We start from the raw sequence: 14,903 nt of genomic DNA, 5'->3' as shown, positions 1-14,903 counted from the left end.
GGGGGAACCTTTACCTTTACACACACACACACACACACACACACACACACACACACACATAATAGAAAAGGGTGGTGGTTTGCAGATGCATCGATGGAGCGGTTCTCAATTGGCAATATACACATGAATTGAAATGTAGAGTAAGATATTGTGACATGTATAACATGTATAACAGTATGCTTGTGAACATTGTATCCTTGGGAAAAATGGCTTTTAATTTATAACAATATGGATCTTAAATCCCTCAGCAGAGTATTGAGAAGCTTCTACACTGGTAGACAGAGGTAGCTAATAGACACTCATTTAGCTGTGATACCAGTTTACAGCCATTCTTCATTTAGCAGCTACCTTAGTTAGGGAGCATTAGAAACTACAACAGTAAACTGTGATAATAATTTTCTGACCCTTGGGTGCGTTAGTGATCAAGTTTCACATGCGTGACAACACAAACTGATTTAAGGTCTGGTCAGTTTCAGGTAGAAATACCAACCATTCAGAGAAGTCTGATCAATTAATTAAGATTACAGAGCAGAGCTTGTTAATTTGTGGTTAGCAGTTATTAGGGAAGTGTTGCACTACAGAGAAAAGCAGTTCATAATGAAAAGCAATGAAAGAAAGCTTGTTTACTTTATTATTAATAATAGCTTGTTTAGATAGCTCCATGAGGCGGTAACAGGGCACTGCATAGGAGAATTTTATTGAAGTGAGGGCAGCAACCACTAATCTTCATACTCAGTGTGTCTATGTATCATGTGCTATGTGATTCTTTCACAATTGGAATGGAATGTGGCCATAAATGAACAATTTTTGATTTCTATTGTTTTCAAAACATGGTGTGCTTTCAAAATATGCCCAGAAAATCAGTAAGGAAGCTGTTTTCTTGTACTCCCTTATTTTTCAAATGTTATCTGAACCTTGTCCAGGTATGAAGGATGGGGGAATTGGTGTCTACATAGAATCTTGTGAAAATTTTATTGATTTTTTTTATCAAAAACGTAACCGCACTGAAGAGAGATTATAATGGTAATAGAAAAAAAATCTCCTCAAGATTAAGATTGTTTTGCAGTCTTTTGAAGTAATAATGTTAAATGATACTGCTTTTACAGTACAAGAAGAATTTGCTCATCATATCAAATAGATAGAAATAAGATATTACCATACATGAGCACAAAAAAAACAGTCTGGCAAAGGAAGCTGCTCTTGACCAATATTGTCATTAGTGGAATGTGTTATTGAAATTTTTTTTTAAAGCTGAATAAATGTAAAGCCATGGGATATTTTCCCTCCTTTTGCTAGCAAATAGTAATAATAGTGGTGCCAAAAATAGTGGTGATAATGTTCTCTCATCTGTTGAGCAGACGTCATGAGTCCATCTGTGATATATACTAGAATTGATGATTATCTTACTTCCAGAAATTTAGTTTTTCTTTGTGCATGTGTATTTCTTAAAAAAGACTCACATCTTAACTGGGCAGATCTCTTGGGTATACATAAAGATAAGGGCAAGTTTGATTCAGAAAACCTCTGCAGTTATCAATGTGCCTTTTGCGTACAGGAGCTTTATATTACAGGTTTTCCAGTATTTTTATCTCTGTAAGTCACTCAGTCACTTGTATGAAACTGGCAGCTATATACATTAAATAATTAAGAGTAAGGAAATAATTTTTGTTCTGTTTTAGTTGCCAGGACTGTATCTGAAAGTATTTTGAAAAATTCTTCCCTGTCAATTCTTATTTATTTATACTTCACTGAAGTTGAACTTATTATAGGGCCGAAAGGACATGTATACTGGCCAGGAATAATAATAATAATAATAATAATAATAATAATAATAATAATAATAATAATAATAATAATAATAATAATAACGATGATGATGATGATGTTGGAAGGGACCTTGGAGGTCATCTAGTCCAACCCCCTGCTCAGGCAGGAAACCCTACACCATTTCAGGCAAATGGATGTCCAGTCTCTTCTTAAAAACTTCCAGTGTTGGAGCATTCACCACTTCTGGAGGCAGGTTGTTCCACTGGTTAATTGTTCTAACTGTCGGGAAGTTTCTCCTTAGTTCTAGGTTGCTTCTCTCCTTGACTAGTTTCCATCCGTTGCTACATATAAAATTAAACCCCATGGGGAAATACTTTTAAATTGAGTCTTTTTATTTTAAATATTCCTATTACAACAACTTTGTTCACAGATTGACACAAATTTACATATCCAGTGTTTTATCATTTGGGAGGAATGACTCTGTTAATGCAAGTTTTCAAAAAAATCGATGAAATTCTCATAACGCAATAGAAACAAACTTCCATTCACCATCTTGAAGGCTTTGTCACAGTTTGAATTCCCCGACATTCCATAAAATGCATCTTTGCAGGTTGCAATCAGTGTAGGAGATATTCATAATCACACAGAAATTTAAACACAGAAAATTTCACAACAAAAGGGGAGAGGGAAACACAATTATATAATTTTACTTGCACGTATTAAAGAGGCAAAATGGTAATTCAAACAACAGGAAAATATCTTTCTTTGAGGTCACATGTAGAAAGCACAGAGCAATTTCAACTTCTAAATAAAAAAAATCATACACATTTTTGACAAGGCCTTGTTTTTCCATGGCTTCTTCAAATGTGTACTTTAGAAGATACAATTTATATCTTCAGGAAGTTATATCATCACTGGATGGTTATATTTATATACAATCTGATGCAATAAATAAGAATGATCCTTGTCTCTAGAATTGTAACAAACATGAATATTACTGTGCATGTGGAAACTTGATTCTTAAATAAAGATACTAAAAAGACTTAACCTCTTTTGGCAAAAACAAAGAACTAACTTTTGCTGAATTATTCATCTTGTTCTTTTCTGGAATTTGTCATAAATATGGATAATAAGTACTTTAAATAAACTGTCTCATAAATATATGCCAAGTGATGTAAGAGCTTCTTCCCCGTGGCATGATTTCAGCAACATGCTCATTTATCAAAATCAAAAATTATGCTGTCATGCCATTTTAGTGCTTTAACTTGCATGTGTCACAGTAGTTCCCCCAAACAGGACCACCTTTTTATTCATGACTAGACCATACAGTTCTTACTGCTTATATTATGCATCTGGATTTTCAATTTATTTTTTTTCTTTTGCAATATATTAAATATTGATAATTTAATCAGCAAACATTTATTACATTTCAACTTTATAACCAAAAGAAAGTACAGTGAGATTGACTAATAGCACCCATTTCCACTTCAAGTATCCTATCTAATTAGAGAGTCTGTAATTTAAAAGCTTCTTGGCTAAGTGGTTTCAATTAGCGATCGGTTTACTACCTGGTAACTTCAGATATTCTCCAGCAGCCTGTTATTTTAATTCAGTGTTTGATAAGATCAGTTATTTATCAAATACAAAAAATATGATTAGTAGAAAATGTGGTTTCTGAAAATAAAAATCAAACTGACTCATCAGTGTGCTTGGGCATTATTGTCTAGTGTTAAAATAGTATATAACATTCATTTTAGTATACCCATGAGACAGGATGATAAGATACAGTCAGGAAAATATGTTTTATATGCTGTACATTTGGCTTTAAATTTTTAAGGTTTACTTTTTTTACTAAGTAGTGTAAAATGACAATGCATTGATACAAAATCACTCCTATTTAGTAATCATTTTCCCACTTTTTTCACCTTGTGCTTGTTTACTGGATACAAGTTGGCACACTGAATAACAGCACAATCCTGTTTATTTTTACTGATATAAATATAAGCTCTAATACATTCAGTGGGGCTCATATCCAGTTTATTTTTGCTCAGAATAGCACAAAGAGCATCCTTTACGCATACTGTATGTGATGTTTTTTCATTGTCATATTTAAATTGCACTGAATAAAGTAACATTTCAAACCGGCTTTCTGTACATATTGACAAAATTCAGTAATACAGGAATGGCACTGTAATTCTTTATACAACGGATGTCAATGAAGAATAAAATATCCAGTTCATTTTACATACAAAAGTGAAGCTCTGATAAAGCATACCACCCAGTGGTTTTATCCAAAAGTTTCTCTTCAGAGAAATGTTAGTCTATGTTTATTAATGTTCCCATAATTTATCTGTCACTAGAAAATGGGTTATGAGACTTTAAACAATATGATTGAAGCAAAAGCACCTGTTTGACTAAGATGTTATCAATGAGAGAGATTAATATTAATTAACTTTGACTGGATCACTGACAAGATCCTTTCTCTCAGGAATAAAGAGAATTCATTACACCAACTGGGTATAAAGTAAATGATTAGAAACACTTTAAATGACACATTGATTAGATTGTCAATAATGATTGTGGCATTTTTCACTATATTCTACATTGTTGTAGGACTGGATTATTAAAATAATGGTTTAGAGGTGGTTGTGAGGTAAACAAATTCATGTACATTATGAACGTGCAGATTTTTAAAAATCATTTTTCTGTTCTAGCGTTATTTTCAAATGATTTTTATATGTGTTATGACATAGTCATTCCAGGATGATCTAAAGAGGAAAAATGTTGTGAAAACAAAGCAAAGTTCTATAAAGTCTAAAATTTGTATGTTTAAGCAAAATTGGAAAAAGTCCTTTGCTGCCTTGTATATTTGAAATGAAAAAGTGCAACTTCCAATCTTCCCTTGGATTTCCTTCCTCTCTTCTTTTTAGGGAAAAAGCTACGATAGTTTCCTTTGAGGGAATCATAGGATTATTTTACATTCTTAATATACATGCATTTAAAGGAATCATTCCGGGATAGAGTGTGGGAGTAAACTGATACATTTCAATATGCAGAATATATTGAAGATCTTGCTTGCCCAGGGACAAGACACTATGCATTTAGAAAAGAACAGAACCAGACTTCTAGTTTGCTATTGTAGGCACTGGAAGGTAAGCTCTGTCTTCCTCATTCAGTTTCACTCCACTGGGGGACCCTGGAAAGGGTCGAAAGTCACCCTGTAGGGGCGATGAACAAGGAGGGGGGCCCATTTGATCACGGGAGGGCAGCAGCCCTTCCGGTTGATTCGGGGCAGCCCTCCAAACCGGCAGAGGAAAGACCAGCCATAGTAATATGGCTTGTTACTAAGCTGCAGACAGCCGAAGTCAAACTTACCACCTAGCACTTTGAAAGCAACGCAGATGAAACTGGGTGAGAACCAATTTTCTCTTTATCCTAAGTATTTTCTTTTCCTGTAAAAGCCACCCAAAGTATCTTTCCCCCTGTGAGGAGACAGGGAAGGGAATTTCTATCCCACCCTCTAAGAATAGCGGCGACTGACTACCCAGGGGAACTAAAGCATTAAAAGAACAATTTTAATCTAATTGGATTTATATGTTCCTGAAACATGGGAACCAAAAATTTTCTTATTTTTATTGGAGACTTTTGCTTTTATCTACAAAAAAGAAATAAAATTGGAAAAAGGATTATAAAAATTTTGGACTTAAAAAACTTTAAACGGCATCCATGACATCTTGTGACAAAGTTTGGTATTACAGCTTCTTATTTCCTAAGAGACTTGGCTCAAAGCCCAGACTTTAGATAAGACCAGGGCTTTTTTTCTCATAGAACGCTCAGAATGGAGTTCCGGCACCTTTTTTGGATGGAACCTTGTAGGGTAGGCAAGGCGGGTTGTATGACATGTGTGAGTTCCGGCACCTTTTTCTTTTACAAAAAAAGCACTGGATAAGACTCTTTTGACCTCGGCACCACCTGTGAGAAACTCAGCTGTAAACAGAACAGCTGGGTGGCATAACTGGCCTACTTGAACTACAAATGTAAACCTTTACTGACTTTCAGAGTTATATGTGGGGAATTGCCTTCCTATCTCTTTATTCGAGGAACATTGGTTACTATATGAGATGATGAAAGACCTTGGACTAAAAAATATTGCTTGGCAAATGACTTCTACTATAAAGACTATCTATAAGCACATGAAAGAGAAGCCCCATACCTAGTTATAAAATTATTTTTAATATCTGATTTTAAAGTTCTCAACTTAACACATTATTAAAAGAATATGGATAAAGACCAGGAAAAGTTCCTTTCCATGTTGAAAGCAATACATGAAACCATTATTTCAGCTTGTGATAAAATAAGACCTAACATAAAAAAACCAAGATCCCAGCTTAGAAACCTAAACCCAGACTTTTGACTACAACCAAAGAACTAACAATGCAGAAGACAACAGAAGAAGTGGAACAATCAAATATTATGATGGAGAACTCAATTGACCAACAAATAGTTAATGGAAAATCCAGAAAAGGGAGTGACAACACTGAAAATGGAAAAGACTTTCTATATAAATCAGAAGAAATCTGAGAAAGAAGAACAGATTGAATGGAAGATAAACAATAGAGCAATCATGGGGAATTGGAATAATAGGGAGACAACTTAATGAATACAAATGGGATAGCCCTTCCAAAAAAATGGCAATTAAATGGTCTCCTTTATTTCAAATAACATATATAATAATAGAGGGAGATCTATTTGACAATCTAAAAGCACTGATATGGAAGGCTAGTTGGCAAAGGAAGAAAGCCAAAATAAGGCTGAAGAAAACTGGGGCTTTGATTTATTAGAGGGGATTTCATATTATTAATAATAAATTATTAAAAGAAAAGAACAGCACATGATTAGCACACATAATACATACATACATAGTACTTTCACAATCTAAACTTTTCTGTTTTAAAAATAAGATCAGCCGGTACAGATTTGCAAATGTCTTTGAATGAAGACTTTGTATGAAGTCTTTGTATGTATGAAGATATTTTTATCTATAACTCTGAATATCAAGAACAAAAATTATATGGGCTACATAATTGTTGGAATCAGTTTGCCTTCAATTATATTGTCTACAAACTTTTACGTATGTTCTTCAGATCACAATGCTACTACTTCTTTATGAATCTTTGTAAATGAATTAGTTGTAAAACATTTAAAGGGATTAAACACAATAAAATGTGAAATCATGTAATTAAAGAACTTTTTTTCCCAATAAACTATTTTCATGTGAAACACATTTTATAAAAAACACATGTATAAACCATTGGATAAAATCTTGTCTTTCTTTTTAATTGGAAATTAGTTCAGGTGACATCCCTTAAAAACAATTTAGCACTATAGGCAAACAATTTGAGTTTTCATATTGTGGCAGAAGACATAAATTTGAAATTCCAAAAAAAGATGATTTTGTAGAAATTAGAAATTCATTAGAAATTCAGTAACATTTTCTCTATACAGGAGTTTCAAGTGACAATTTTTGTTCAGGTATCCCTAATTCTACTTCACGTAGTTTTAGGATTATATAGTCATGAACTTTTACAAAAGTAACAAACTCCATCAATAAGTATACATTTACTAATATTTGGGGTCCATGACAGCAACTCCTAAATATAATTAGTGTACACTGAAATTCAGTTCCACACAAAGCAATTATGGGCCATATTAAGAGCTGGTATTATAAATATTTTCCAATCCAGTAAGTAGCAATGTTTTAGTAAGATACAGCATACATCATTTTAAAAAAAATATATATGACATAGAAGGTTGTCTTCTTCTTGCACATATTACATACATAAACAGTCATTTTGACCATGTGAAGTTTATTTGTTCTGCCCATTTATTATTTAAGATAATTTTCAGGAATGATACTTTAATGTATGAGTGAAAGAGATTAAATAATATCCTAGTTTTATCCTTTTCCAGTGTTACTCTTTCTTAAGTTGCTCATATTTAGCAATTAACATTGTAATTCAGTATTTATTCTATAGTTTCACGTGCTGCTGAACACAACTTGGAGAACTAAAATTTAACTATTACAGAGTTAAAGCAAAATACTAAAAGAGAGATATCTCTTATACCTCTGTTTGTACTATGTTTGTACTGTAATAGAAGCATTTTCACATAATCAGGGGCAGCAATTACTAAGAGTAACACTGAAGATTTTATTTGTAAAAGCTGATGGCATTTTTCCTAGGCCAGATTTATTATGAGTATTTGCTGCTCCATAACTGTTAAATGTCTGTTGTATGAAAAGTTCATATATGAATACAATTTAAAGTCTACTTTGAAATTTTGAGGAAACAAATGGAGCAAATCAGTGAAAAAGAGACAACTCTATGCTCTTCACTATATTGCAGATGATACTGTATAAATGATAATACTTTAATCATCAGAAAAAGAAACTTGCTATAAACCACTTCAATATTCTATGTTCTTTTGAAAGTAATATGCCCAACACAGAATAATAGTTTGCTTTGCATATTGCTTTGCGCACCCTCCTCCCCAAATGTACAAATGGCATTCAAATAGTTCCAACAGCTATACAAGCACAAACATACACACATAAACAGTCACGGAGGACTGGATCTTGCAGTCTCCAGCATCACCCTACTTATCAAATGCAGATCTGAATTCTGGGAAATATTGAAGATGCTGAAGAATATGGCACAGAGAATTGGAAATGAAATTCTTAGCAATTTAAGGAATCCCTTTTTCTCCCACGACACCAGAAAGCAGCATCTTTCTATTTGGACTAAAGCCACAACTTTCACTCTCAAATACAAATATTTTCCAAAAGTTCAAATTTCATTCTGTCACATATACACATATTCAAAGTTTTTCTTTTAGTTTCTTAATGCAACTGCTGGTGAACCTAGAGAAGTCAGTTTCCTATAAGAGAACATTCTTTTAAAGTGACACAATATACGAAAAAATAAGCATATTCTTAAAGAAGTATCACTTTTAGTTTTCATTCTAATTGTATGGCCTTTTGTTCTTAAATGTATTTCATGTATCTCATGAGGCCACTGGCCTGAATGAGTTTCCATGGATTCTATGATGTCCATTTACAACTGGTACAAAAGGAATGTAACACTTCTTACATTTATAACTTGCTGAATGTATTCTTTAAAAAACGGAAAAGATTAACCTTTCAAAGTCATTTATCTAAATATTTTGTTGAACAAACAGTTTGAAAGTCCAAAGTTCAGAAATAACAGAACAGTTAACATAGGGTACATTATTAGCACCAAGTTTGATTACATATGTACTATGAATCTTGGATAATTAATTTCAGATAGCAAAAGTTCATTTGGACATTTTTTAGCATTGAAGAAACCAGGATGTTTTAATTCTGCAACCATGGACTGGATGATTATAAAGCATTGCACACGTTTACATGTTACAGAAATTGAAGCAAATTTATGGGGAAATGTATTGACTATTGCAGATCTTCTAATAAAACACATTTGAATGAACAGAGTACACTTATATCAATGCCTTCCATTTTGTTATCTCTATTTTTTATTGGGTGGGATACTTGTTCACAGAAGAAAACCAGATTTTTCTGATTTTGTCTCCTCCATGACAGTTTTCTCTATCATTAAAGCTGCAGCCTACAGGAGAAATATGTTTCTTGTGTGTGTACGATATGGACAAGTAAGTAAATAGGATGGAGACCATCAGACATAACCCCCCTCTCATGAGGATAAACATTTTATCTCAACTATTTTTTTCAGGAAACCCCTGAATTAAATGTTATTTTTGAATTTAAAATGCTGATTTCACAAACTGAACCTTGGGAGTCCAGAAAATCTCATGTGAAAAATTCACATGCGTGTACACACACAGAGACATCACCACACAAAATACATTTTCTAAAATTTGAAGCTAACTGTTGTCATTCTATTTCCTCAGATTCTGGGATTTATGGCAAATTTAAAATGTGAACAATTATTTGTTTATTTGAATTTTATCCCATTTTTATTACTTTATAAGTAATTCAATGTAGCAAACATACCTTATACTTCTTCCTTTTTTCACCATGCAACAAACCTGTTATGTAGGTTAGCCTGAGAAAGAATGACTGGCTCAAAGACACTCAGCTAGCTGTCATGCCTATGGTGGGATTAGAACTCACAGTCTCCTGATTTCTAAACCACTACACCAAACTGGTTCTCTTTATTCACTGTGATATCATAACAAATCATTTCCAAGAAAACCTACAAGTAAACTTAACTGTCCAGTGTTTTGTTTTTTTATCATGTTAAATACTACCGTATTTTCCGGCGTATAAGACGACTTTTTAACCCATGAAAATCATTTCAAAAGTTGGGGGGTCGTCTTATATGCCCAGTCGTCTTATATGCCGGAAAATAGTACATAAATCAAGAGCGCCCCCGTTCTTGCAAAGCAACTTCAAGCCTCCTTAGTCCAGTCCCCCCTCCAACGTGACTCTCCCTTCCCACCCCCAAGAGCCTCTCAGCCCCTTCCCCTCCCCCTTGCAAACGCCAGACCCCGGGAGCTCTTGCGTCTATTCCAAAGGGTGGGTGGAAGGAAAAGCCTCTTTCGGCTCCGGCTTGGCTGCAAGTCAGCAAGCCCGGGAAGGCACGCCCTCCCCTCTCACTGTGGAGGAATCAGGGCAGGCTGGCGTCTGGCGGGAGCCAGCAGGGCAGTCCTGCGCACGCGCGCACTCCCTGGCTGTTAAGGAGCACTCCTTAGCAGCCGGGGAGTGCGCACGTGCGCAGGACTGCCCTGCCGGCTCCCGCCCGACGCCAGATGGCTCCGCCGATGCTGCTTCAAGAGGGAAGAGCGTGAGGCGCCTGCCATGGCTCCCCGAGGACTCCTTAGGAACCGGGTAGCGCGCGCGTGTGCAGGACTGCCCTGCCGGCTCCCACCAGACGCCAGCCTGCCCTGCTTCCTCCACAGTGAGAGGGGAGGGCGTGCCTTCCCGGGCTCGCTGATTTTCCGGCGTATAAGACAAAAAATCTTGAAAATCATCTCAAAAGTTGGGGGGTCGTCTTATACACGCAGTCGTCTTATACGCCGGAAAATATGGTATCTTTAAAAGGGACTATTTTAGTCTAATAGTGAAAAATATTAATTATGAAATATCTTTGAATTAACTATTAAGTCCTTCTTTTTTGATACCAATAAAACCATGTGGAGGAAAAGTCTTTAAATAAAGACGCCTCCATACTATCAGCTTGCATTGCCTGAAGAAGTTTCATATATATTCATTTCATGTTAAACACAGGCCGAATTAATACCTTCAGAAAAGAACATGAAATCAAGCCAAACACTGCTAAGTCAATTAATAACATTTGGAAATCCAAGGTTGAATGCATCTTCCCAAATACACGCTTAAAATATTTTTTTTCAACTTAAACTCTTTGCTGTAAAATGCTGAATGTAGCAGTATTCTGCAATTTGAAAACTACCTACCATTCTGCAGATTTTGTTCACTAATAAAAGTAATTAAAATTAATATGTTCTATAGGGCAGGGGTCCCCAACCCCCAGTCCGTGGACCGGTACCAGGCCACGGCATGCCAGCAACTGGTCTGCACAAACAAGCGAAGCCCCATTTGCAGGATACAGGCAGCACACAAAACCACACACTCTCCAGTCCATGGAAAAACCTTTCTCCATGGAATTGGTCCCTGGTGCCCAAAAGGTTGGGGACCTCTGCTATAGGCTAGTGAAAGCTACCAAATTAGGAAAGAAAAAAAACAACCCTTCCTGATCATCCCTGTTGTAAGGAGAGATGGCAGCAAGTTGTTCATCTGACATCAGCTTCCAAACCAAACATACAAAAACAAACTGCTGCTGAATATTGGCAATACTGATAAAGCCTATAATCTCTTAACTTGCCTTCTCCTCTAATTTTCAAGAGCTTCATCAGTAATTGTTCATCAGTGTTCCATTTTACAAAGGTAATGCAGCCTGTTGCTGCTCAGGAACAAAAAAAATGTCAATAGAAAAATGTGATCATCTACAAAACATATGCAATTTGTGTTTTCATTTGAGAAAGAAATGTAAACTGTGGACACTAACATTGCTTAAACCAGGGGTCCTCAAGCCCTGGTCTGTGGACCAGTACCGGGCTGCAGCATGCCAGCAACCGGGCCGCACAAACAAGCAGAGCCCCATCCTCGGGATGCAGGCAACACACAAAACCACGCACCCTCTGGTCTGCGGAAAAACCCCTCTCCACAGAACCGGTCCCTGGTGCCCAAAAGATTGAGGACCTCTGGATTAAACTCTAAATCATAAAACACTTAAGACCTCTTAAGACCTAAGACATATTGGACCTCTTGGGTAAAAACTCAGAGTTGCCATATTGTAATATTTTAATGTGACAAAATGGGAAATCAGGAAATGTATAGAAAATCGTTATCAGGACTGTATTCAATTACCTCGATTAATACAAAAGTAAACTCAATGAAATTTGAATGTTTGTCTTAGGTTGACTTTTTAACTTTTTTTTGGAAACCAGTACAAAAGCCAAAGGAGCTTCTCATCTTGAAAGAATTTAGGCATTTATAGATTAGACTAATAAGTGGTTAGCTTGGTTCCACTGATTCAGACTGATATTTTTATCCAGTGCAAGTTTAATTTCCCCATTTTTGAGTGAAATTTTTTCACAAACAAAAAGTTTTTCTTATTCCCCCCCCCCTAATCATTGAAATAGATTAACCTGTGAAACTAAATGCAAATCTTCCCATTGGAGCATCCACCATGAAAGTCATTGGCTTCAAAATGGAAGATGTGACTAAATGATCAAAGCCTCACTCCTTTTTTTTAATATCCATAGCATGGCAGTGCACTTACATTAAAAATGACTTAAGTTTTGATCACCAAGTTTTGCCTGGCATTTGGAAGCCAAGGTCCATCACTGTGAATGAGCCTGCTTCCCATGGCGTAAGCAAAGATGTTCTGCAACCAAAGACAATTTATAAGACACAACCATTTATAAATAATTTAAAGAGTAGTTTATAAAACAGAATCAAACATTGTTCTGGTTATCCAGATGTACCTTTCTATTTCATTAATTGTATTTGTTAAACCATAATAAATAGTTTGGTCCCATTGTTTCACATTGATTATTTTAATACCCCTCTGCCCAATTTCTTTTGCTGCCCTGCAGGAACAAAACTGCTTTAATAAATATAAACATGATTGCCTTATGTAACTGACAGTGATGCATTGCAAAAATGATGAAACATGAAATAGTATATAAGAGCTTAGTCCTCAGTGAACACTGACAAACACAGCAGGATTCCAACAAATTATAAAATAATGTCGTGGCAGAGGTGCAGGATGGAATAATTTGTGTAGCCATGTCATGGTCTTTAAAAGCACCCAAGTTATTTCTCATATCTCCCATAAGTGCATACTGCAAAAGTTGCTACTTTTTGATTTCCCACATGGGACAGTAAATGTATGATTAAAATATAACAGTAAGTCACCACAGTTTGGATTGTTTAAAGAAGGAAATCCAACATTGGATTATTACTCTTAATTCCTTTTCAAAATCTCAGCTCAGGAAAACACAAGAAGAGTCTGAAAGGTGGTCACTTCTTCAACAAATAAACAGAAAGAGAAAGTGACCAATACCATCACTATTATTTTTTGAAAGATATCTTTATCTGGAAAGGAAGGAGAACAGTTTCAAGGCTTTAAGTGAATTATTGATCCACGCTGAGAAGGGCCAAATGACAAACAGAAATGCTTTACTCAGCACTTTCTCCCCCCCCCCTCTCCTCATCCTGGGATGGCGATTTTGACAGCTTCCCCCCCAATATAAAGTGCAGGAAAAATGGATCAAGGTTTAGTTCCAAAACCATTTCTCTAAATTACCAACAGACTTGTATTCTTGGTGTCTCTTTACATGGTCACAAGCGAGACATGCGTGTGATTCCCAGAATCGAGAAAGATGCACTGAAAAATCCTTCCTCCAGTTGAAGTAGCTAATATACAGTTTAGTGTTTTTGTCAAGCATCAAAAGGTACTCTGAAAGGTCCTTTGGAGACAGGAAATCCTCCACATGTATGAAAGAATTAGCTGGGATGTAATTTTCATAGTTTTCTCTGGGAGGACCCAGAACGACTGGCACTGATCCAGCAAAAAGGGCATTGTAGAGTTTCTCCGTAATGTAGTCTTTATGGATAGAATTTTCAAAAGAAAGGTAAAACTTGCAAGTGGAAATAGTGGGGATCAAATTTTTATCACTGACATAATCTCCAAATGCTTGTCCGTAAGTATGGATTTCAATATATTTACTTAATTCATTATAATACTTAACTCTAGCATGCTCAGGATTCCAGTTACTCACTACCCAACATACGAGTTTTTCTTTATTCGGCATTTCGTACTCAAAGGAATTTGTGCTAACTATCATGAAGCCATAAGGCACCTGAATATCTGAATCCCGGCGATAGGTAAGGGTCAAATTGAACAGATGTTCAATCCCACTCTTTTGTGGAGTATGGGTTGGAGATTCCAGGTTCATCCAGATCCATTTCTGAAATGCAGGTCTAGGCTGCTGAGGTAAATTAGTCAGATCCCAGCTAATGTCTCTGTGGTGAATGAGAACTGCCTGAGACCGATTATATAGTGTGCGGTCTGTTGTCAGATGGCATCCATGGATATTAAATGTGGGACAGAATTTCAGATCAAATGTCTGTCCAAATGGCCACACCCATATCAGAATTGTTGTTTCATTAATGTAATCACTTTTGGTTGAGAAGAAATTCTTCATCTTTAGAACCGAGCTGGCTGATTCAATAGGGCTAGAGATCCAGCCACTTGTGGGTTTGATATAGATCAGCAGACAGGCCATGAAACAGCCAAGCACAATGAAGAGAACTAGAAATGGCCGGAAAATTCCTTTGGATGACGATGTCATAATTTGATCTGCAAAGAAAAGAAGGCAAAGTTTAAAGTCGGTGTTTTTAGATTAAGGTGATGTTTATTAAAATTTGCATGCATAAAGAATGATTTTGAAAGCATGTTTTATAGACACAAAATTACATATGATGTTTGTTACATGCTATTGATAAACCCAAAAATTAAAATAATGGGAAAGAA

At 35.7% G+C, this 14,903-nt stretch overlaps 1 protein-coding gene across 1 annotated transcript in view; it reads right to left on the bottom strand.

Moving 5' to 3' along the window:
• Positions 1-13,644: 13,644 nt before the first annotated feature.
• FUT9 (fucosyltransferase 9) overlaps positions 13,645-14,903 on the bottom strand; it is a gene marked incomplete at both ends in the record, with an annotated part of 72,561 nt that continues 71,302 nt past the window's right edge. The window contains one exon of the mRNA XM_083368807.1: positions 13,645-14,729. Coding sequence (XP_083224933.1) covers positions 13,645-14,729 — 1,085 coding nt within the window. The remainder of the gene's footprint in view (positions 14,730-14,903) is intronic.

This window comes from Vipera ursinii, assembly GCF_947247035.1.
Source record: "Vipera ursinii genome assembly, chromosome: 1".
Taxonomy (NCBI): Eukaryota; Metazoa; Chordata; class Lepidosauria; order Squamata; family Viperidae; genus Vipera; species Vipera ursinii.
The sequence above is the reverse complement of the archived record's forward strand: the minus strand, read 5'-3'. Positions and strand labels throughout refer to the sequence as shown.